The sequence below is a fragment of the Falco naumanni genome, chromosome 2, assembly GCF_017639655.2.
Source record: "Falco naumanni isolate bFalNau1 chromosome 2, bFalNau1.pat, whole genome shotgun sequence".
NCBI lineage: Eukaryota > Metazoa > Chordata > Aves > Falconiformes > Falconidae > Falco > Falco naumanni.
In genome coordinates, this window is record NC_054055.1 from 32,902,826 (window position 1) to 32,925,685 (window position 22,860).

General features: G+C 42.8%; 1 protein-coding gene across 2 annotated transcripts in view; it reads left to right on the forward strand.

Moving 5' to 3' along the window:
- Nucleotides 1-22,860, forward strand: part of LCP1 (lymphocyte cytosolic protein 1) — a 52,664-nt gene that overhangs the window by 21,224 nt on the left and 8,580 nt on the right. For both annotated transcript variants that reach the window (XM_040583917.1, XM_040583916.1), the window contains exons 2-9: nt 8,756-8,846; nt 10,525-10,676; nt 11,448-11,577; nt 12,882-13,014; nt 13,531-13,612; nt 16,801-16,966; nt 20,101-20,243; nt 22,281-22,376. In XM_040583917.1, coding sequence (XP_040439851.1) covers nt 8,780-8,846; nt 10,525-10,676; nt 11,448-11,577; nt 12,882-13,014; nt 13,531-13,612; nt 16,801-16,966; nt 20,101-20,243; nt 22,281-22,376 — 969 coding nt within the window. In that variant the 5' untranslated portion in view covers nt 8,756-8,779. The remainder of the gene's footprint in view (nt 1-8,755; nt 8,847-10,524; nt 10,677-11,447; nt 11,578-12,881; nt 13,015-13,530; nt 13,613-16,800; nt 16,967-20,100; nt 20,244-22,280; nt 22,377-22,860) is intronic.

The window sequence follows — 22,860 nt, forward strand, 5'->3', positions numbered from 1 at the left end:
GGGTTGGACTGAATACTGCTATGGTTATGCAGTGTTTGAGAAACTCATCATACTTAAACAAGTCCAGTGGTGACACTTCTCTCACTCTGCTCACAGAACCTACCATGCACTCCATCATGTTGTATAATGCTACCAAATTTTTTTTTTATCATGTTTCCTTCTGATTTCATTCACGAGCAGCTTAAAATGCATCTGTGTAGCATGGAGCAGAGCTATCTTGATAGAAATCCTACAGCAAAAGTCATCACCGTATGTTTTTTCTGAAGTATGAAAGAACCTTATAAAGGGGTTGAGTAAAGGGGAAGGAAGGAGATGGAGGCGACCAGGAGAGTACAATGCATTCAGAAATGTAGCTGATTTTCATACTATTAGCCCTTTCATGCAGAACAGCAGACTCCAGTAAAACGCTGATACAAAACATAAAATGTTTATCAAAATGAAAAATACATATGAAAAAACCTGAAATACTATTTAGGTGCTACAAGACAGTGTAGGAGGCTCTGCATTGATCTCTCTGCGCATCTTTGCAGTTATCAAAGGGGAAAACTAGGATGGGAAATAAATCGCCACCCCCAGATGAGACAAGCGGGGTGTCCCGGACATGGAGGCAGCGCTCACAGGGAGAACAGCATGTGAGCCATGAGGGCTGCCCAGTGGTGGGGACTCAGCAACCATGCCATAAATCCAGATTATTCTTCAGAGAAAAGGGGCACAGGAGGACTGTGTGTCCTACTGCTCCGGTTCCTGCTTCAGTTCCCCTTTGCACACTCAGAGACCTTACATCTCCCAGCATGGCACCATTGCAGGAGCGGGTCCCAAGTAGCAGGGCAGCTGGTAAGGAGGGCTATGTTCAGATGTGCTCTCCATGTTCTGGTCTGGTTTGGTGGGTGGAAGAGCCTGATCACTCAGGGGCTTGCTAAGCCCCTATGAATCCCTGCTGAAATCAGCGAGGAGTCCTGCAAAACAGAGCAGAATACAGCTGCTGGTGTTGGAGCAACAGTAACAGATTCATAAAACCAGGTGCAATCAGTCAAATGCAAATATAAAGTTTGCATCTAAAAATAATATACCCACCTCCTTTTTACAGCTGGAACATGTTTTTAATACTTTCCATGCACAGAGGAACTCTTTTCCTGCTAACAAGCTGGAAACAAGAGGCCACGTTCTCCTTTTCTTGTATCGGTTACGGGGCTTTCACAGGGCATTTGGGACTGAGTCAGTACATTGTGACCTGACCTTCTGCCGCTGGGTTGCAGCACAATGAGTACCACACAGGAATAGGAAGAGCAGTTTTCATCTGTCTGCCTTGGGTTTTGTGTCACATCTGCCATCCCAGTCGTGATGGGGCAGAGGTGGGGTAGCTCCTCATATCTGTATCCAAAGCAGCCTCTCTAGGTGCTCCCCTCTTCCCCCACCTTAGTTAGCAAAGGTGGAACTGGGTGGGCCAGGGCTTTCCTTGTCAAGTAGGACATCTGTGGAATGACAGAAGCTGTTTGTCAATTTGGCTTGGTTTGAAAACCAGCTTTGGCCAAAAAAAGAGGGAAAAAAAATCACTGGAAACATTTGATAATCAAAATGTTTCTTTTTCTATATAAAAATGTTTTCATTTTAAAGCTAGCTAGCTTGTGTGGGTAAAGGGATAGAAAAGATAAGTGACCCAACAAAAAATGTAGTGTACTACGTCAATTTTTTCTTTTGTAAGAAAAATTCTACAGGCTCTGACTGAAAAATAATATGCACAGATATGCTGTCTCCCTGGTAGAATTTATCTGACAGATAAAAGACACATAAGGAGAGTATTTATGGGTTCACAGCTCTGTTTCTTCGGTTTCCTTGAAGGATTAGTACACCCTGCCACTAAGTGGTATATTGGAAAGAGATCTTCATTTCTCTACAAACCCTGTGGATTTTCCCTTCCTAAGCCCTGTTGACTCGTATTTAATTTAGGACTCAGGCATCACATTGACAAACAAGGTCCTTTATAAAATGGAACATTAAGAAAATAACTCATGGGCATCACCGTGTTGCTTTCTGAACAGTGATAAATGTATTTTCTCTGTATTTTCAAATTGTATATGAAATAATATGTGAAGTGCAACAACTTAATTTCAGTGCCTGCACACTTGGTGAGATTTTGCTGTCTTAAAATGCCTTTGAGGCAAAGATTGTCATTTAATGTGGGCTAAACTGTGAGTATTTATCATCTACCAGGGAGGAACTATTTGCCATAACTTCAGAAAGACTCTTCTCTGTGTTTTGTATGCTGGTTTAAACAGTGAGATCCCACCCCAATTGAAGGTACTGTAATCCAAGTTACATATTGCTAACAGAGCCAAGCATGTTTCTGTCTACTTTAGGATTTAAAATTTAGCTCAGCATCTTTGAGGAAATTAGAAAAACCTCTTATCCGTGTGTATAACTATAGCTATTTAAATAGGGAAATAGTCAAACCACTAAGTGCACAACTTGAAAAACAAACTTTTTTTTATGAACCACCTCAGGTGTTCAAAGATCTTGCAATTTGTGCTTCTTAAGTAATTTTCAAAGTTGTTGTGTAAGAAATGCATCTAATTGACAAGTGGTTCAAAACCTGATGGTATTTGCTGATGCTGTCAGTCATGGTGAGTAGCTGGCTAGATGGTGACACTCACCAGCAAGGAAGTAATATACGGATTCTAGTTTTTATCTTATATCATTAGCAAAAAAAAACCCCACCACAAAAAAACGTCCACACAATCTGCTTGAAAGCTGTGATGCCAAACAAGTATAAAGGACGTGTGTGGGATTGTTTATTTGTCTGAGATGGCTGGATGCCCTCGAGCCACCGTGGCAATTTATCACTGCTCCAACCCGGCAGCAAGGCTGGGGAAGTTTAGTGTTAATGCTACTGTCCTACTTTGCTGTGGGTGCACTATGGATCACCCTGCTAGTGGCGGGATACAAACACATTATTTCGATCAAAACTGTAAGAATAACAACAAATAATAATAATTGTAAGAGAGAGAAGCATGATAAGAGCAAGTATGCTGAAAATATGAAGTTTAACTGGGAGATAAACTATTCTGAATTATGTAGAAAAAGATGTTTGACATATGTTTGGCCAACAAGATAGCTTTGCCTGTTGCATTTTAATTTAAGATTTTTGCCAATAAGCACAGGATGAAACTTTAAAATTGAGGAACTTCTAGGCCATGCTGTTGTGGTTATAGCATTGATTCTTCTTTCAACACGAGATCCACTGAGTAATTTCTCTTTTTCTCACCCCTTGGTGAGAACTAAAATAACAAAACTTGTCTCCAGAAGGAAAATATTTATCAGAGCCTAACTCATAAATCTCCTCTTTTCTTGTCTTCCCCTCAGTCCTTCCACGCTGTAGAAAATCAACTGACTGAGACATAATTTGAACAGAAATGCATATGGATATGTAGATTTACATGTGGGACCTTATGAGGGAAAGGCAGAGGGGAATATTTCTAGGGAGGATTATACTATCAGCGATATTCTGATGAGTGACAGGAATGAGGAGGGCCCCAAAGGTGCAAGAAGCATGGAACAAAGATCGACTATGCCCAAGATACTCTCTTTTCCCTTGTATTTTTCTGGCCTGCAAGATGCTTCAGATCTATCACAAGAGTTTCTGCACAATTCTGAGGCCACCTCTGTTACTCCTGCCTGCTGGTGGCACTGTCCAGGGCGGGCTGCGTGTTGTGGGAGGATTGCTGGTGGTGCCTCTTTGCTATCAGCTAGGAGGGAAAGGCTAATGCAGAAAGGAGCTGGGGAAGTATCCCCCAACCCTTATGGAAAGCTGGACATTTGGAAATTGAATTTGTGGATGAGACAAGAAAGAGAAAAGAAAAGGAACTGGAGCTGTGAGCTCTGATAAAGTAAAAAGCAGAGCTCTGTGTGCAGAGGGAGACACAGTCTTACACTGCCCCATGCAACTCTAACAGCTATGTTTTGCAACACCATGTGCCTCTTGCTGCATCACTTTCAGAAAAAATAAAAAAGTATGAAGAGAAGACAGCAGAAGAAATAGGGGAATGTATATATGATGGGGAACACATATGCAGTTCTTTATCTGATCACTCCAACAGCTAGAGGCGTTGTTGTATTACTAACAAAGCACTAGTACATTAACATAATAAAGCCCTGATGGTAGAAAGTGAGTAAATATTAGTAATTTGTTCAACTTTCTCAGCACCAAATTCACAGTTAAATCATTCCTGACAACTTAAGTATGTGTTTGTGAAATGTAATGTTGCCCCATGAAATTTACTTTTTTGCTTTGGGGAAAGGTACAGCTTCATGTCTAGCTGTAAACTGCAGTTTCACACCTTCAAGGCTTTCATTGCCTTGCTTGCAATAAGGCTTAAACACCAGAGAAGTGGAGGAAAATATGAAACAAGGTAACCATTTAATACAAGCCTTAGAAACCTTGAGGTTTTAATGGATTTGCCATTTATTATTTATATTGCGTGGTGGGTGCACACTTTGCCAACTAATGCATAACCAGGCAGCTTCTCAGGCTATGGTTTCAAAATTGAAAGAGATGAAAGAACATCAATATTGCTGTGTTTCAATTTAGAGGTAACGTTCAGGTTTGAGATTATTTTAGTTCTTCCTTTATATTCCAGACTGAAAATTGTTTGTTATTAGATCTCTTAAAATATCAGTGTGATAGTAGGTCCTTCTGAGGATAAGGTCAAATAAAAGGAAGCTTTACGGCATGGCTGTAATGTATTGGTTTGGAAATGATGGCAGGAAAGGCAGTGCTTCGTAGAGGCTCTTTTGATATCAGTTTGGTACGATTCTCAGCAGCTTAGGTGAGGCTATTTTCCCTTTTTTACATTAATCTGTAAATCAACAGCCTTCTGGGGAGGAAGAAGTAGTTTGCACAACTTTATTTTTGCTTTTGCAATAGTGGGTTTATGCTGTTTGGCAAACAAGAACGAAGCGTCACTTTCAGGCAATGTGTAATCCAGATGTCCTGATGCTATCTGAAGCTCAGTCTGTCTGAAGGAGTGATTTTTTTCCTTCTGAATTTTTATTACCATCCCTTTCTTTCTTGTTGGCTGTTCTGCTTTCTTGCTCTGACCTGTGGAGCTGTATTCCCCTCCTCAGCATCCTGCCTCCACATACAAGCATGTGCTGACTTTCATCTTGTTCTCTCTAAAGAACCTCAGTTCTTTCACTGATCTTTGATCACACCAAGTTCAAGATCCTTCCTCCCAGCTGCTGCTGACCTTTAAAATCTCATTTGTGCCGATAGCTAAGCCATTTGCATTTGTTCCTTCTCAAACTGCCCTCCCTTTTGCTTGTGGTTCACCCTTGCCCAGCCTTCTCTTTGCTTCTTGCTCTACATCTCCATGCTCAAAGCCATCCCCAGGTTCTCATCTGCTGATTTTCCCTTTGCTCCTCTCTCAGCACCTCAACAGCCACTCCCTTCAAAGAAGCTGTTTCAACTAGTTCATATTACCTGTCACCTCCACATACTTTGCTGCTATACCACCCTCTGCATTTTTTTTCTTGGCATCTGTCTTGTCATACTGATTTAGCAAATGGTTTGGAGCAGAGCAGTGCACCATATGTTTACAATGCCTTGTGGATTATCAGTAATCGGACTATTCACCCAGGGTTGTTGGATGCCCTCTTGATGGGATGCCTGAGGTATTTTCAGTTTGCACTGAGGATGATGAAGTGCTGGAAGTGCTTGACCCCTAGAAGCAAATGACCCTGCTCTTGGCTGATAACATTAGTAAGAAAATATTGGGCCAAACCTCCCCTACCATTACCCAGAAGCATTTTACATTTCTATGTGCCTAGATATCATAATTTACTTGTAATGATCTAAGCAAAATAAGCAGTTTATATACTGAAAAGTAGCTTTTTGAAAGTGGGTTTGCTCCTTTTTGCTGTGTGTTGCTAAAGCATTGGACTTTTACTCTCTTGATTTCCCTATGTTTTGCTTTTACTACTTGAACAATTTTTAAAAATGACAGTTATTTTTAATTGTGAATAACCCTGAAATCTTTAATCTGCAAATTCTGATTTTGATTAATTGAGTGTAAATGTGAGGGCTTTCAGTAACTTCACAGAGATCTTCTGGCTGCGGGTGAGCCTGGAAAACGTGCAGTGAAGACTTCTAACACTTTTGCTGCCTTTATTATGTCCCTTGCCAAAGCCAGGAGTAGAGGTAACCCTGAGACTGTGTAGAGGTGGGGATTTTCTTGCTGGTATGGATTTTACATGGCAGATGTACTGTGATGGGCCTCAGTGTCAAACCCTCAGAGAGGTGATGGGTTACGATGCACTTGACCTGCCAGAAGAGCTGCACAGATGACAGGACGGGCCTGGCTGACAGAGGGTGCCTGTCCAAATCTCACTGCTGCCTAAACAGAGAGCTGGTTTTTAATCAGCAGCACCAGGTGATGTTAGATGCTGGAGCTGACAGGCTGGAATGAAGAGATACTAAGGACATGAAAATGCAGAAGAAACCCAGTTGTGTATTGGAGTGGGGAGTGACAATACCTCCATCACCCGAGTACAACTACTCCTTAGGTCCTCAGGACCAGTTCTCATGCTTGGTACAGATTCATCTGACTTCTCAGCTAGGTCTAACCACCTTTACAGCACAGTGGATAACATTGACCTAAAAAAGATGTCAGAAGGATTCGTTACAGCAAAGCCCTTCATCCTATTATGTGTTATTAGTATAAATGCCCACACACGTAAATATATGTACTATTAGTAGGGTTCTTTGTATTTAACAGTTTGGTTAGTTACTGATCAGAGGCAACAAATTATGCAGTCAAGAAAAGTCCATTTTATGTTGGTGATAATTTTTTCTCAAGTTTGTAAAACTCTTTGCAACAGTAATGTTGTAGGCAACAGCCTGTGGTGTTTCTATCTGTTAAGCTCTAGAACAGTCTTAATGCTATTAAAAGTTATGTCGCAAATTACATTGCTTAATCAAGTGACTAGACTGGAAGGGATGATCTTGCAGTGGAATATGGATTTTCTTGCTGATAGTGTAAGATTTTCATGTGTCCAGGTGCATTTTAGGTAATCCACATACTGCAAAAAACCACAGCATGCAACAGAAAAAGATTGGTAGTGAGGAGTCAGAGGCAGGAAAGGTACCAGGATGAAGGAGCGAGACTGGATCTAATTCTACCTGAGTATATATAACCTAGTCGTTATTTTGCTAGTGGATCACAGGGCTTTTTACAGGTAATGTTTGAAAGTAAGGTGGTTAGAAAAATTTATATTATATTAGTATTTCGGCAGCAACCAGCAGCTCTGTTGTGCTAAAGCTGCACCTGGGTTCTCGTGCCCCAGTATGTGACTGCATTGTGGATTATGCTGCATTTCTCTGCATATGAAGGTTGGAGTGAATGAACAGATTTTTCTCTGGAAGCTGTCCTCACCCTAAAACCACAGTGATGTGGCAAAAAAAGGGTGCGCAATGCTACAGGCAGACAGCAGACAAAAAGCTAACCCCATGAGATTGCCTTTGGGCTGTCAAAGCCATGTCCAGATTGGTTCTCACAGATACAAGGAATCAATGCACGAGTTCAAGACAGCATTAGACCTGAAGCCCAGATAGGCTGTAGCAAACCTCTAATTTTTAAAATTATCCCTGTATATCCTTCTATAAAGTTTGGAATCTAAGCCTCCATGATGCAATGCTGGTTTTAGTCTGGGAATGAGGTATTTCTGATTTTTTTTTTTCCCCCATTTGAACACTGTAGCTACAGCAACCACTTTCCAGGATCAACTCGGGTTTCCATTCTATTCTATTTAAATAGTTGCTTGGTTAATTAATACTTAAAGAGACATAGGACACTAGAGACATTCTGACAAATATAGAATAATAGATTGTCTCCTGAACAGTTTCCTCATGAATAGATGCAAGGGACAGTAGGTGCACAAAAAAGCAGAGGGGTATAACGTGCATCTTTTGGCAGTGTATTAAATAATATGACAAAGGGAAGTAAACTTTCACTTTCTGATTATTAAGACAGGTGCGTAGAAAGGGAAAGTCTAATCCTTCCTCCTGCTTTATACCTTTGGTGAGAGGAAAGGCAGAAAAACTCCTTCCAGCCACCCATTCCTAAAGTGCCACCCGACCCCAGGCACTAACTTAGGTACCCTGTGGGCAAGTCCCTAAACTCTCCCCATAGCCAGGAAGAGAAGTAGCCCTCTGGGAAGCCCGACCTGGTGCTCTGAACACCTTGTGAAGGAGCTTCTCTCCATCCACCCACCCCGTAAGGGTGACCAGCCTCCTCATTAGGTACCCAAAGGTAGGCGGTGCAAATATTCCCCAGGGTTCAGCTCCAAGCCAGCCCCCCAGGAGCAGACAGGGCTGCTGCTTCTCTGCCGGCACTGCTGAAGAAGCACATGGTGAATTGTGTTTCCAAAGGGGGAATAACAAGAGCCAGCACAGTTTTGTCCGCTTTCTCCATGAGAAACAAAAGTTAGCAGAGGTAGGATTTCATTCCAATTACATTAGTATAAATAAAACTGTTGGGATTTTGAGCAGGGCCTGGGAAAACAACAGGAGGGACATGGATTTGTATGTCATGTACTCAGGATTTTACCCCTTCACTTGATTTTGGGATGCACAGAGGAACTGGGTTTTCAGCTATGGGGAGCTGTTCCGAGACTTTCAAAAACCAAGTGAAATCCCCCCTTTTTCATCATGACAACAAACCCAAAAAGTCACCAAATAAAACCAAGTGCTTTCTTCTTGCAGACCCGCCACTCGGAGAAATAGGAAATGGCGTCAACAGCACACTTCTCGGAGGAGGAGATGGCAGAGCTACAGGAGGCTTTCAGCAAAGTTGGTGAGTACGGCAAACAGGAAAGGCACTGCTGAAGTGTGAAGCTGTAGCAAGCTCTTTTCTGATGTACTGACCAGCTGTGAGGAAATGCAGTTTACTCCAGCGCTGCTGCAGTGTCACAGGAACCGCAGAAACTCCTTTTCCTGCCACTGCGGGCCTCCTGGGTGAAACCACACCAGCATGCTGCGGAGCAATGGCTCTTGCTGGAGAGAGATGGCAAGGCGATGAAAGCAGCGTTTATGAAATAATCTCAGAAGCTGTAGAGAAAACCATGCTGTAAATAATTCTCAAGTGAGTACTCCCTGTGGGGAGGAAGAGTCTGGAGAAGACAAATGTCCAAATGGTTACAAAATTTGTCATCCCTTTACTATGACCTTTCAAGCCCCATATATTTTTAAACTGTGTGTTTCCTTCCCAAGCCTTAAAAATTATCATCTGATTTGTCTCCTGTAAAGTCACGCAGACCCATCGCTGTCTGCCCACATTCTATAAAAAGGTCCTTGAGCTTCTGACAGCTCACATAACTTTTATTAGCAGATCTGTCAGCCTGGCTGGATTATGTGTTAACCAGTTGTCCTTGCTGCTTCAGGTGATGGTTGTTCAGCTTCTGAGCACACAGTAGCCCAGGCTGGCAATCTTAAGCATCTGGTCACTGTGTGCCCCGTACACCTGATGTACTGACAAGGCAAATGCTGGACGGAGGCTTTTGTTCCTCTCCCAGATATTTCGCTCTCCAAGTCCAGATCCTTTTGTTGTATGACTGCAGAAATGGATAGGATGCTCTCTGCAATCTGTATTAATCCGTGCTACTGATGCTGAGAGCTGAGTGCCTTTTTGCAGCGTGCAAGGAGTGACTCATATTGCAACTTACCACGCAGAAAATTGGCACACACTTCTTTAAAATCACCTCAGCCTCTGGGCTGAGGAAGAAGAGCCTGCAGAACAAGAAAGACACATATACATATCTATATAACACTATGTACCTAACCATAGTGTTTTAACAGAAACTCTCCATACAATAGATTCAGTATACTTCTTTATCTTTGGAGATTTTCACAGACTGCTGGAGAACAAAGGACTATTGAACCTGTATTGGTGATCTCATAAAATCCTACCCTGGATCTTGCAACAGGCTCAGCAGGACTATCTATGTTAGCACCATTGCAGAGAAACACCCATGTTCTTATTTTAAGGATGACATACGTGGTTCCAAACCTTCATGACTTCCAGTGATACTAGATGCAGAAAACGGGCTAAAATCACCAGTTATATCTATAAATATATACACATGTAAGGTGTAACTGTATTGCACCAACTCCATTTTCTTTAGCTGTTCTGTAGACAGGATACTCCCTCTATGAATCACATGTTTGTCTATATGCAAACCTTGGATAGTCAGTTATATCCATCTAAACTTAGCTTTGTTAAAGTATTACTATATTCTAAACCATATAATTTCATCACTGTGAGGTGGGGTATTTTTTGTTAAACGGTGATTGCAATTTCTTCATGGGGCTGAATGGTTGAAAACACACACCACAACGGTTGAAAATACTGAATTTCAGGAACCAAACCTTTATATATAATGTACCCTTCCCCAGGTAAAATAAAAACAGCCTTTGTGTGCATAAAATTTCATTGGGCTGATGTAGAATCTAAATGTTGGTGACAATCTTTGCAGATATCAGTGGGAACGGCTTCATCCATGCCAATGACCTAACAGATGTGTTGAAGGCAGCCAACCTCCCTCTCCCAGGATACAAAGCGAGAGAACTCATTCAGAATTTGACAACCACGGGGGATGGCAGGATCAGTTTTGATGAATTTATTTCAGTAAGTAAGATGTTATTTATTTCAATAAGATGCCAGGTGGGATACTCAAGGTTGTCCCCAGGGCACAGCAGAGGCACAAGCACAGGGTATCCTGGGCACCTAGTTAATCCAAGGAGTCCTCTGGTTGGAAAAGATGAGAGCAGGAGGTAAGCAAACTAGAAATCCTGCAATTAAGTGGGACAAGTTCTATGTACATAAATGCAGCTGTGTATTGAATACATTTAATACCTTTCCATTTGGTTGGAATATGCAGTGGCATAAAGATTTTCAGTTATAAGTTGCAAAAAGATTTTGTTCTGGATATATGGTTATGAAAAATTTCAGCAGATTGAAACTAAAAACTTTATGGGGCATTTTTTCTATTTAAAAAGCTTTTTTTCCTGGTCTGATCTAGGACAAAAGCAAACGCTAAAATAAAAGTGGATTTTCCTTGGGATGGAGAAATAGATTTTTACTTGTCCTGTCTTCAAACCAAAACTGTTAAAGGCCCTCCTCCTGCACATTTTAGCTCTGTTGTTTCATACCATACACATGTTGGTTACTTAGCTGATCTTTGTTCACTGCTCTGAAAACAAAAATCTGCACACGATCCTGTTCTACCATGGCAGACAATACACAGATTTTATCCAGTATATACCACTGAATAACGCACAAGCCATGCTTCCCTATGTACATATGAAGCAGAGAGGACGTGCCTCCTGGCCCAAGAGCTCACTGTTTTAGCTTGGTTCAATTCTCTGAAATCTTAAAATTGTCTCTCATGCTTGAAAGATTTTCCAAAACCTGAAGAGTGATGATGTTGCTAAGTCGTTCCGAAAACAAATCAACAAAAAGGAGGGGATCTGTGCTATCGGTGGGACGTCCGAGCAGTCCAGTGCCGGCACACAACACTCTTACTCAGGTACGTACAGCTGTCCTACACTGACAGCAATGAGGAACAAGCGTGCCCTTAGAGATCATCTGCACCTTATCGCAGTGCAAACCCAGGTGCTCTGGCCTCGGTGAGCTTTGTGGCTGTTCAGGCAAGGCTGGTGCAAGGCAGAGTTGTGAAGGTGACAGAGGTCTGGAGCAGGGTCTTTGTAAAAAATAATGTGAGCTGGTTTACTGGGGCAGGCAGAGCTGTGGCTACGGGAGGAAGCTCCAGCTGGCTTCGCTTCCCTTACCTTAAGTGCATTGCAGCTTTGCTGGGGAACAGCCTCCTGGCTGTAGCAGCACAGAGACTGGCCCCTTGCTGTCCCTGCTCACAGGGAGGCAGGGCATGGGTTCCCCATTGCTGCTGACCCATTTCCTTGTACATTTTACCAGTAGTCCGGTAGTCTCTCTGTAAACTCACCTGTAACCAAATGGTTCTTGACCTTTTTCTAAAGATGGCATGACCCCTATAAAGAAGGCTTTTCTCCAAGCCTGTTTCCCCAAGCTGAAAGTTTGGGGCAGCCATGGTTGCTTCTGTTGCCTCCTGGGTACAGCCCACTCTGAAGCAGCTCCACAGGGAGGAAGTCCCACCCTTGGCTGTCTTCTCCATGGGCAAGGGTGAGGAACTGACTTTCTCCAGAGAAGGGAGAGTGGAGGATGCTACCAAGGCCTCCACCCAGCTGAGCACAGGGGACACCATCTCTGAGCTGTTGGGGGCTGTGTGAGCTGCTGCTGGTACAGGATAGCCACATTTCAGCCCTGCTGGACTACAGGCAATATTTGCCCATTACCCTCTCAATGCTCCTTGTCAGAATCCAACCCTGGCCACGCTCTTCTAAATATTGCATGTGGAGGGTGTAATCTACAATACAGAAATCACTTATCTGAACTTATTTGAAGTTATGTGGGGTTTGGATTTAGCGGAGTGATACAGCAATGCACTCACATTACGGTGCAAGTACGTATTACCCTTAGCAGAGCGTAGCAACTGCAACGTGCAGTTGAATCATGAGAATTTCATTATCAGTCTCTGTAATATGCCTGCCCTCATGATATTGGGCAACCCCTGTCAATGGGACAGAGTATGGAATGAGTATTACTAGCTCAAACCCATTGCTGTCTTCAGCTCATTTGCCTCCCTCCCTAGAGCCTTCTTCCCTTGTAGGCGTTTGTTGATCCGTCACACTGGTGGGATAGTCTTCCCCGCAAGGAGCTCTGCCTTTGTAAGTAATATGATGGTAGACATATTGCTACCATATCAGCAAACTGATGGATTTGATGTTGTGTCTACAGAGGAAGAAAAGTATGCCTTTGTCAACTGGATTAATAAAGCTCTTGAGAAGGACCCTGACTGTAAGCACGTGGTCCCAATGAATCCAGAAACAGATGACCTCTTCCAGGCGGTCGGTGATGGCATAGTGCTTTGGTAAATAATACCTGTCTTTCTCACAAATGGGAACTGTGAGCCTCCAGAAACTCACCTCTCTGCTTAAAGGGAAGCTGCTGACTAATTAAGCTCATGAATCTTTGCTGATTTAGGGCCTTAATAATGCTAGGGTTTTTGTTTCTTTCATCTTTAAAAATATAAAGCTTCTTTCATGTTAAACGAGAGTTTTTCCTTGCCTCTGGAGCCTTGCAATACAGTGAAATTTGAGGAGTTACTTGGTTTTATTTTTGTCCAAGGACTTTTAGGGGTTCACGTGGCAGCACGAGGTAGTGAGTGCTTTCACAGAAATTTTCTGCACAATAAACTTCTCACACCACCTTGTGGCATTCTTGGCCACACACGTGTAGTGCAATCTGCATGTGACCCAAAAGAATTGCTCAATTCAGTAACTCTCCAGCATTTTGGCTTGCCCTACAGAGTAGTGATAAAAGCTGTATCTGTATTTTGTGTTCACATAGCTAGTAGTGTATTTCTTACTTTATCTTTTATTTCCAGTAAGATGATCAACTTTTCAGTGCCAGATACCATTGATGAGAGAACAATCAACAAAAAGAAACTCACACCCTTCACAATACAGGTACTGAAATACAAGATTCTTTGCTTTTCTTTTAGGATGCTCTGATATACTCAGATCAAAGGCTGGGGGTACTATAGTCCTGCCCAACACAGTCAGGCAAAGTTGTTTGTGCCAAAGTGAGATGCTCAGGTCCACATCGTAAACCCATAAAGACTTATATTTCTGTTTCTTTCCAAACATGTGAGCAATCTCATTAAACAATCTGTGTTTATATTTGCACCTAACCCAATGTATGTTTACCAGTCCAAAGCTTGAGATGCCTTTGCGGCAGGTGCCGTACAAATGCAAGAGCAACTCGATAATGTGGTGACCAGCCTCAGTTGGAGCAGCTCTCAGAAGGCTGAACCCTGCATACAAGGTCACACAGGCACGGCCATGGACTTGAATTCACAACTGCTGTGTTGCAGTCTGATGTCCTCACCAAAATATTAACTGAGATCCAGGAAGCACTGTGATGTGCAATGTGCCTGAGACGGGACCATAGTCTTTGCCTGCCTTTTACAATCCATGCTATTTCACCTTGAATGCTGAATCCCTTCTTTATTTCTATTACATGCACATGTGTAAGATTTAAAAATTGGACAAAAAAGCAAATTTTCACTTTATAAAGCTTATTGTGTTTCTCATGCAGCAGTATGTAGAGAAATATTTTTATAAGAACAGCATCTATATATCTGGATACAGAATATAAATAGATATACGAAATAGATATGAACTTAACCCAGTTTAGCCCTCAGCTACTCTGATTTGATGGAACATTAGCCGGGCTCAAGTAAGCTCAGAAGCCATTAAATTGGATTTTTATGCTGTGTACCACATCTTTCAGTTCTAATCATTTTGGTCAGCAGCATAGCTTAGTGATGCAGCTCAGATCAATCCCTGTCACACATAGACATGATTTGATCAATATAGCTTCCACTTTAACTTAACCCTTTTACAGCTGTCTGGTGGAGAAGAGGTAATTAATTTGAAATGCTCCAATTTTTTCTAGCTTATGAGAATTTACACTATGTCTCTGCATTTTATATCTAATCAAATCTCTCTGTCACACCAGTGGTGAGGAAATTCATGTGAAAAATTGAGACTCTGTGTGATAAATTATATTTTCAAGATTTCTGTCTGCTTTACTTATCCTCTGTTTACCAAGCCACCTTTTTGAATAGCTTAGACCTGTGGCTCAGGTTTTTTTATACTCTTTGTTTTAAATGGGAAGGAAGTGGAAAAGGAACATAACATTCTTGAAACCTCACCTTCTTTCCACCCCTCACTATGAATCACAGCATCTCTCTGCTTCCACTGAATGCTCCCAAACCAGGACTCCACGCTCCGAAGTTCAAAAAGAAAATACCCAGGCTTGACCTGTTCTGACCTTGGCTGAACTGCAAGGTTAAAAACCTCAAGTGTATTCATACTGATTCCTATGACCATGTGCTTTTTGTATACCTTGCCAGCTAGCAAATTATTTGTATCTTAGGTGTTAGGGCTTTTGTTAGGGCTGTTTAGGGAGAGCTGAACCTGGAATATCTGCCAGTCGATTGGGCTATAACTTACCTCATTCCTCCATGTGTGCAAGACTGAGCAGAGCAGAGCTTGCCCCATGCTGAAGCTAAGTCTGCACTTGATCACGTGTTTGCGCCTTAGCTATAGGGAAAGCCTGGCTTTGACAACCAGGACTGAGCCAGGACATCACTGTCAACGCAGACGTATGCTCTGAGCTTCAATGCCTTGTGACATGGCGTCATTCACCTTTGCCAAAGAGGTCCTTTCCATCTTTGTGTTGGCACTCAGAATTTACCAGTAATGCCAGCAGATTATGCATTCCCCAGGTCCCTGTGGTCAGACACATATCCTGGGCTACACCAAAAGCAGCGTGGCCAGCGGGCTGAGGGAGGCGATTCTGCTCCTCTGCTCCGCTCTGGTGAGAGCCACCCGGAGCACTGCCTCTAGCCCTGGGACCCCAGCACGGGTGTCAGGGTTTAACTCCAGCCAGCAATTAAGCCCCACACAGCTGCTCACTCCCTCCCACCCACCTGCCATGGGATGGGGGTGAGAATCAGAAGGGTGAAAGTGAGAAAACTTGTGGGTTGAGATAAAGACAGTTTAACAGGTAAAGCAAAAGCCGTGTGCACAAGCAAAGCATTCATTCACTGCTTCCCATCAGCAAGGAGGCGTTCAGCCATCCCCAGGGCAGCAGGGCTCCAGCACACTAAACGGTCACTTGGGGAGACAAACGCCATCACTCTGAATGTCCCCCACTTCCTCCTTCTTCCCCCAGATTTTACTGCTGAGCATGACATCATATGGTACAGAATATCCCTTTGGTCCGTTGGGGTCAGCTGTCCCGGCTGTGTCTCCTCCCAACTTCTTGTGCCCCCTCAGCCTCCTTGCTGATGGGGTGGGCTGAGAGGCAGCAAAGGCCTTGGCTCTGTGTAAGGGCTGGTCAGCGGTAACTAAAACATCCCTGAATTATCAACACTGTTTTTGTCACAAATCCAAAACATAGCTCCATGCCAGCTACTCTGAAGAAAATTAACGCTCTCCCAGCCAAAACCAGCACAACAGGAAAGACATGGACTTGTTACAGCAGATCCAGAGAAGGGCCACAAAAATGACCAGAGGGCTGGAGCACCTCTCCTGTGAAGAAAAAACAGTTGAGAGACTTGGGTTTGTTCAGCCTGCAGGAGAGAAGGCTCCAGGGAGACCTTACTGCAGCCTTCCAGTACTTAAAGGGGGATTATAAGAAAAACGGGGACAAACTTTTTAGCAGGGCCTGTTGTGACCGGACAAGGGGAAATGGTTTTAAACTAATAGAGGATGTATTTGGATTAGATATAAGGAAGAAATTTTTGACAATGAGGGTGCTGAAACTGGCACAGGTTGCCCAGAGAGGTGGTGAATGCCCCATCCCTGGAAACATTCAAGGTCAGGTTGGACGGGGCTCTGAGCAACCTGATCTAGCTGGAGATGTCCATGCTTACTGCAAGGGGGTTGATGCAGGGGGCTGCAGGACTAGATGACCTTTATAGGTCCCTTCCAACCCAAACTATGCTATGATTCTATGATTCAAGGTATGTGAATGCATTCACAGTGAAACTGCTCACAGATTTTACTAGTTTGGGCTGTGCTCCCTTCCTGTATCCTCAGCTCTCCAGTTACTGCTTCATTTGGAAGTTCTCTTCTCTCTCTAGGAAAATTTGAACCTGGCCCTGAACTCTGCTTCAGCCATTGGGTGCCACGTTGTTAACATTGGAGCTGAAGACTTAAAAGAAGGGAAACCTTACCTGGTTTTGGGTCTTTTATGGCAAGTCATCAAAATTGGACTCTTTGCTGACATAGAGATCAGCAGGAATGAAGGTATGTATAGCTCTACTGTTGTCACTGAACAGCCTTTAGGATAAAGATCTTTTTAAAAAAATCTGAGCTGAATTTTTTTCCAAGTATTTGTTGCCTGTCTTCTTGATTTCTCTAATTTCCCGTGCTCTTTACAAGTTCCAGCACTCCAAAGTCCAAGGGTGTGTGTAGGCTTGCATGTGCAGAGCTAATTTCATGTTCATTGGATCAGGAATGATGGTCTACACCCAGGTATATTGGTGTTTGGGCACTAAATCTGGGATAAGGAAATGCTACACTGCATTCAGGAAGCTTTGCTCTTTTCTTGCTCTTGATTGCCAAACATCTCCTCTTTCTTTGTGAAATCAGAAGTATAGAATCACAGAATAATTAAGGCTGGAAGGAACCTCTGGAGGTCCACCCTGGAGTTCCTCTGGTTCAGCCATCCCACTACTCACTCACAGCAGTACCAGTCTCAAGGTTAGATGAGGTTGCTCAGTGCTTTTTCCAGTGCTCTCTGGAGAGGCTGTTCCACAGCCAAACTACTCTTGCTGAGACATTTTTTCCTTACATTTAATAGTTTGAATTTCGCTTCCTGCACCTTGTGACTGTAACATACTGGGGAAACACAGCTCTGGCCTTACTGTTGTTGAAGACAATACTTGTTCCTCTCCTCCTTCTCTTTTGAAGCTAAATAAACCCAGTTTTCTCATCCTTTTTTCGAATATCATGTACTCCAGCCCAATCATCTTTATCTCCCTCCACTAAACTTGCTGCAGTCTGTCAGTGTCTCTCTTGTACTGGGGAGCTCCAAACTGGACACAGTACTCCTGATGCCAAAATTTTCCATGAAGTAGCTTTAGCATGAGGCTGTGGATGTGTACATGCAGTCCACACACACCTCATCTTGCTGCTTTGTCCCCTGTGCCTCTGGGTAGTCTGTTCAACTAACAGTGACACTTCTTTCCTCCAGTTACCATGCAGGTGTTACCTTCATTGCTTCACTCCTTCCACATTTCTATCCCTTTCATAGCCAGAGCCACCAGTTTCCAGAGTTCCCAGTCCTCATTCCTCTGTAGGTAGCCTTATCCACCTTATATCTATTTTTCCCTTTCTGGTATTTTCTCCTTCACTTCTCATCTCAGACTTCAGTTTGTCAGGTTAGATAAGCCAAGATAATTTTGATTTCTTTTCAGGTTCCCACTTTCCCTGATAGCCTTTCTCTGCAGCTGTTCCAGGTGAAACTACCCTTTCTTGAATATGGGACACTGTGTTTCCAAAGAGCTTTCATGAGCACATGGTATCAAGGCAGTAATACATCCCAGCCTCTATGGGAAATAACTAGGATGCACTAATATCATGTTTGGTTTTCCCCTGGTCACATCACATGGTGGCTCAGATAGCTCAGGAGACATCTAATACACTCAAGTTGTTCTCATCCTTTGTCTGTATAAGCTTTTAGCTAACAGCAGTTATTCATATTAGTTCCCTAGTGAATGCCTTTGAACATGGCACTATTAAATTACATTCCGTTTTTATTAGTGTCATCTAGCTATTTCTGTGTGACTTCCTGATCATCCTCTGTATTGACCATGCCACCTAGTGAATATCATCATCAAATTTTTAGCACATTGCTAGTATTTGTGCCAAGATAATTGATGCAAAAAGAAAAACATTAATCCAAAAAAAATCCATGATCAAGACTGCACAAGAATCTTTCTTCCAGCCTACTTCTCTCCATGTTAACATTGTTCTCTTCATAAAATCCACTGCCTACTTTCAAATGCTTCTATTATCCCCTTTCTGGTTCAGTTTAACCCCAAAGCACTCTATATCAATTTATCTATTGAATTCCAGATACAGTAGGTCTTCACTGTTTCCTTTATATAGCAAATCTGTATTTCTTTCAAGCCATATTTCTTTCAAGGAATGACAAAAGATATCACAAGGAGATCACAGTAGTGTGACACACTCTCCCTTTTTATCACATTAACAATAAGTTTCCATGTTATTAGTTGTTCTTTTTGAAACTTGTTCCAGTCTTTCATGCTCCAGGATCAGCTGAACATCCTGCAGTTGCAAGGGTCAGTCCTTCCCTCCTGCCTCTTTCTCCTTCTATGAATGTAGCTGTGTTAATTTTTCTATGCAAATAGGCTACCTTCTCCAACTGACAGGTGAGTTAACTCTACTGGCCCATGAACCCATGAAGTCATGTGCAAAATCTGTAGAATACCTGTGTGTATCCAGTTTCAGTGTGAAGGTCACTGAGATTTCTTTCATCTAAGCTGCAGAAAGTCTGTGTTCATTTTCCCATTCCCATCTTACCTTTGTGCTCAACATCACTGTGTCCAGCTCTGGAGCCATAAGCACAGAAAAACCATCAACCTGTTGGAGCAGGTCCAGAAAAGGGCCACAAAGATGACCAGAGGGCTGGAGCACCTCTCCTGTGAAGAAAAAACAGTTGAGAGACTTGGGTTTGTTCAGCCTGCAGGAGAGAAGGCTCCAGGGAGACCTTACTGCAGCCTTCCAGTACTTAAAGGGGGATTATAAGAAAAATGGGGACAAACTTTTTAGCAGGGCCTGTTGTGACCGGACAAGGGGAAATGGTTTTAAACTAATAGAGGATGTATTTAGATTAGATATAAGGAAGAAATTTTTGACAATGAGGGTGCTGAAACTGGCACAGATTGCCCAGAGAGGTGGCGAATGCCCCATCCCTGGAAACATTCAAGGTCAGGCTGGACGGGGCTCTGAGCAACCTGATCTAGCTGGAGATGTCCCTGCTCATTGCAGTGGGGTTGGACTAGATGGCCTTTATAGGTCCCTTCCAGTCCAAACTACTCTATGATTCTATGGTCATCTTTTCATTAAGACCTGAGGCAAGGAAATCGAGTCATTCTTAGACCACACTGAAACTGTCTTGCATTTCTATATGATCCACTACTAGCTCCACAACTATCAGCCTTTTCTTCATTTTATTGATGAGACCCTTTTTCTGTTTATGTCCTCTGTCATCCTAACACACCTTGGGTTTTGTCAACGCTTTGATTACTCACTTTTAGAAACTAGGGTAGCAAAATGTGTAAGAGAGAAAATACTTACACATTCTCCTCTACAAGTATTCAGAACATTATTACTTTTCTTTTTTCCTTGCTCAGCCTTGATCGCTCTTCTGAGAGAAGGAGAGAGCCTGGAGGATCTGATGAAGTTGTCTCCAGAGGAACTGCTGCTGAGGTGGGCAAACTATCACCTGGAGAATGCAGGATGCAACAAAGTCAACAACTTCAGCTCAGACATCAAGGTATGAGAAACACTGACCAACAACAGCAAAACAGCGGGTCCACTCCCAAATCCCTGTCCTCCAAACAGGGATTGTGCACTGAAGCAATCCAAGCAGCTGAGACTGCTCTGCCAAACACATAGAGCTGGGCACAGAAAATCATTTCAGCGGGGTTTACCCTTCCACTCAGTAGTATTCCTCCTTCTGACCTCCCAGTCATCACGGCCAGCCCTAGCATACCAAACGCCTGGGAAAGGAATGGCTGGCTGGCTCTGGACAGGGCATACGCACTCTACTGCTGTATTTTCAGTTCCCTGCCGCTATTGCTGTCCTCCTTCCTAAATGTCCTTAAATGTTTCTTGACCTGGCTTTGGTTTGGAAAGGCTGGACCTTACTCAGACATGTAACCAGGTGTAGGGGAAGAGGATGGGCTCTTCCAGTTCCCCCACTTGATCTTTTCTTCACTACAGCACCTGGGCTATGTGCTTCTATCTCCCAGCCTTTGCTATAAACCTGCATGCACTAACCTGCAAGTTTTAATTCAGTAGGACTATTCAAAATAACATAGCTAGATGAGGAGGCACTTGCAAGGATGCATTCCTAGTCCATGCAGCATATTGCATGGACTTGGGACTTCACGGGCTTGTGGGTGCAGAGCTTTCTCTGTAGGACCTTCACTCTTCCCAGACAGAGGTAGCTGAACCTGAATGGTGCACACTGATGAGCTGCAGGCACTGAAGCTACAGTGAAAGGCCCAGACAGCTTTCCAGGGCTGTAGGGGGTGTATCAGGGAGGGTGTCTGAGCTGGCTTGAAGGAAAGCCAGGGGCTAGCCAGCACACCGACCTCCCTAGCCATGACCTGACCTTCCCACTCCCAGCAGAGCATGGGAAAAGCCCCACTCCAGAGATGCCTGGTTGTAAGCTTCACCAGGGACTGAAGCACAAGAAGTCATTTACCATGACTTACTTGACATACATAAAAAAACACCCAGGAAGGCAACAGGAGAGTCTGAGAGTCACATTTGACAATACAGTTTTTATTGTAACAGGTTTTTGGTTCACTGGGTGGAAGTGACTGGAGAATATCGATGGAAAGGGAAGGGAATGGAGTCTTCCCATCTTTCTGTATGCTGGCCGAGAGGACTATAATGCAACTGATTAAATCCTATCTGCAACTGAAAGATAAATCACTAAATCACACCTACCATATTTACAGTTGGAAAATAAGGCACGTTTACCTCTTAGAGGCCAAGCCTTTAGCCGTTACAGTCATTCTCTAACTGTGTCTCCCCACCTCAAACAACCACCTTTTTGATATGTGGGTTGTAATGCATATGCATAAGATTTAAAACAATTCGGGTAATCAGCTTTATATTTTGAAGAGTATGGGTTAGTTAGTCAAGTCCCTAAATACTAACATGTAGCTTTATTTTCAGTTAAGTTCTTTCTGAAATAAGATTATTTTCCACACAGGGAAGCAACATTACATTTCACAAAAGATTAAAGACACGACATGTTAAATCCTTGTCTTGGTTCCTGCTCTTTTGCCTGAAAAATGCTGATACTGTTGTCAGTTTTAATTTTGTCTGTGAATACTATGCTTTCTCTTCCATAACTGTTCCAGTGTTGCTTTGAAATCTGCTTTTAAACATCTGCTTTCTCCTTCTGCATTTTCTTTTATTAAACACTCAGCAGCCTGACTTCTACAGTATTATAAAGGTATGCATTTTCTTATCTCTAATTTAATGTTCAGATTAATTCAATTCTAATCTTTCTTTGTTGTTGCTGTCCTTTTTGTGAGTGCAACACACAGCATTTTGTCTCGTGTGTTGAGCGTTCTGCAGCATATATATATTGGCTTAGGGAAGAATCAGATCCAGCAAATACAGCATAAAGTAGGAATTGCTAAGTGCTTCCAGCTTAATTAATTTAATTATGTAGCCCAATGATTGATGTAATAAAAACAAAGCATGCAGGCACATTGTTCAGGGGAGCACTGGCATGCAAAACCTGGCTTTAGATGTAATTTTTCTTCCCTTTAATTTCTGTCTGTCACAGGACTCAAGAGCTTATTACCATTTGCTGGACCAAGTTGCCCCCAAGGGAGATGAAGAAGGCATTCCAGCTATCACTATTGACATGTCAGGATTAAGGGTAAGATGAGATAAGTTTAGAGTAAATGCCGATATTTTCTGTCTGTTACTTGCATTGCTGGCCAACACGGGGTTGCACCAGGATGTCAGAACAAGCAAACTCTTTTTAGCATTGCAACATGATCTTGTATTTCAGAAATCCAAGCTTTCAAATAATTAAATGATGTGGTTTGCCTTTTGTTAGATATTATCACTGAAACTTTAACAACCATTGAACCATGCTGCTAAACTACTAACATGTAACAAGTGTATTTAAATACATTTATTTGGGAGTTTCATCAAACCATCCTCTTTTATATGGAATATAACTAAAAGCAATACGGTGAGATGGCTCTGCATTGTAGGTAAAGCCCTTTTGAAAACACAGACCTGCCATTACTATAAGTGGGAAAGGAAATAGCTATAGATCTGACGGGGACCTGCTTGAACAGCCCCACACCTTGCTCACATGCAGAGATCCTGAGCGGGTCCTGTGTGCAGTGCCA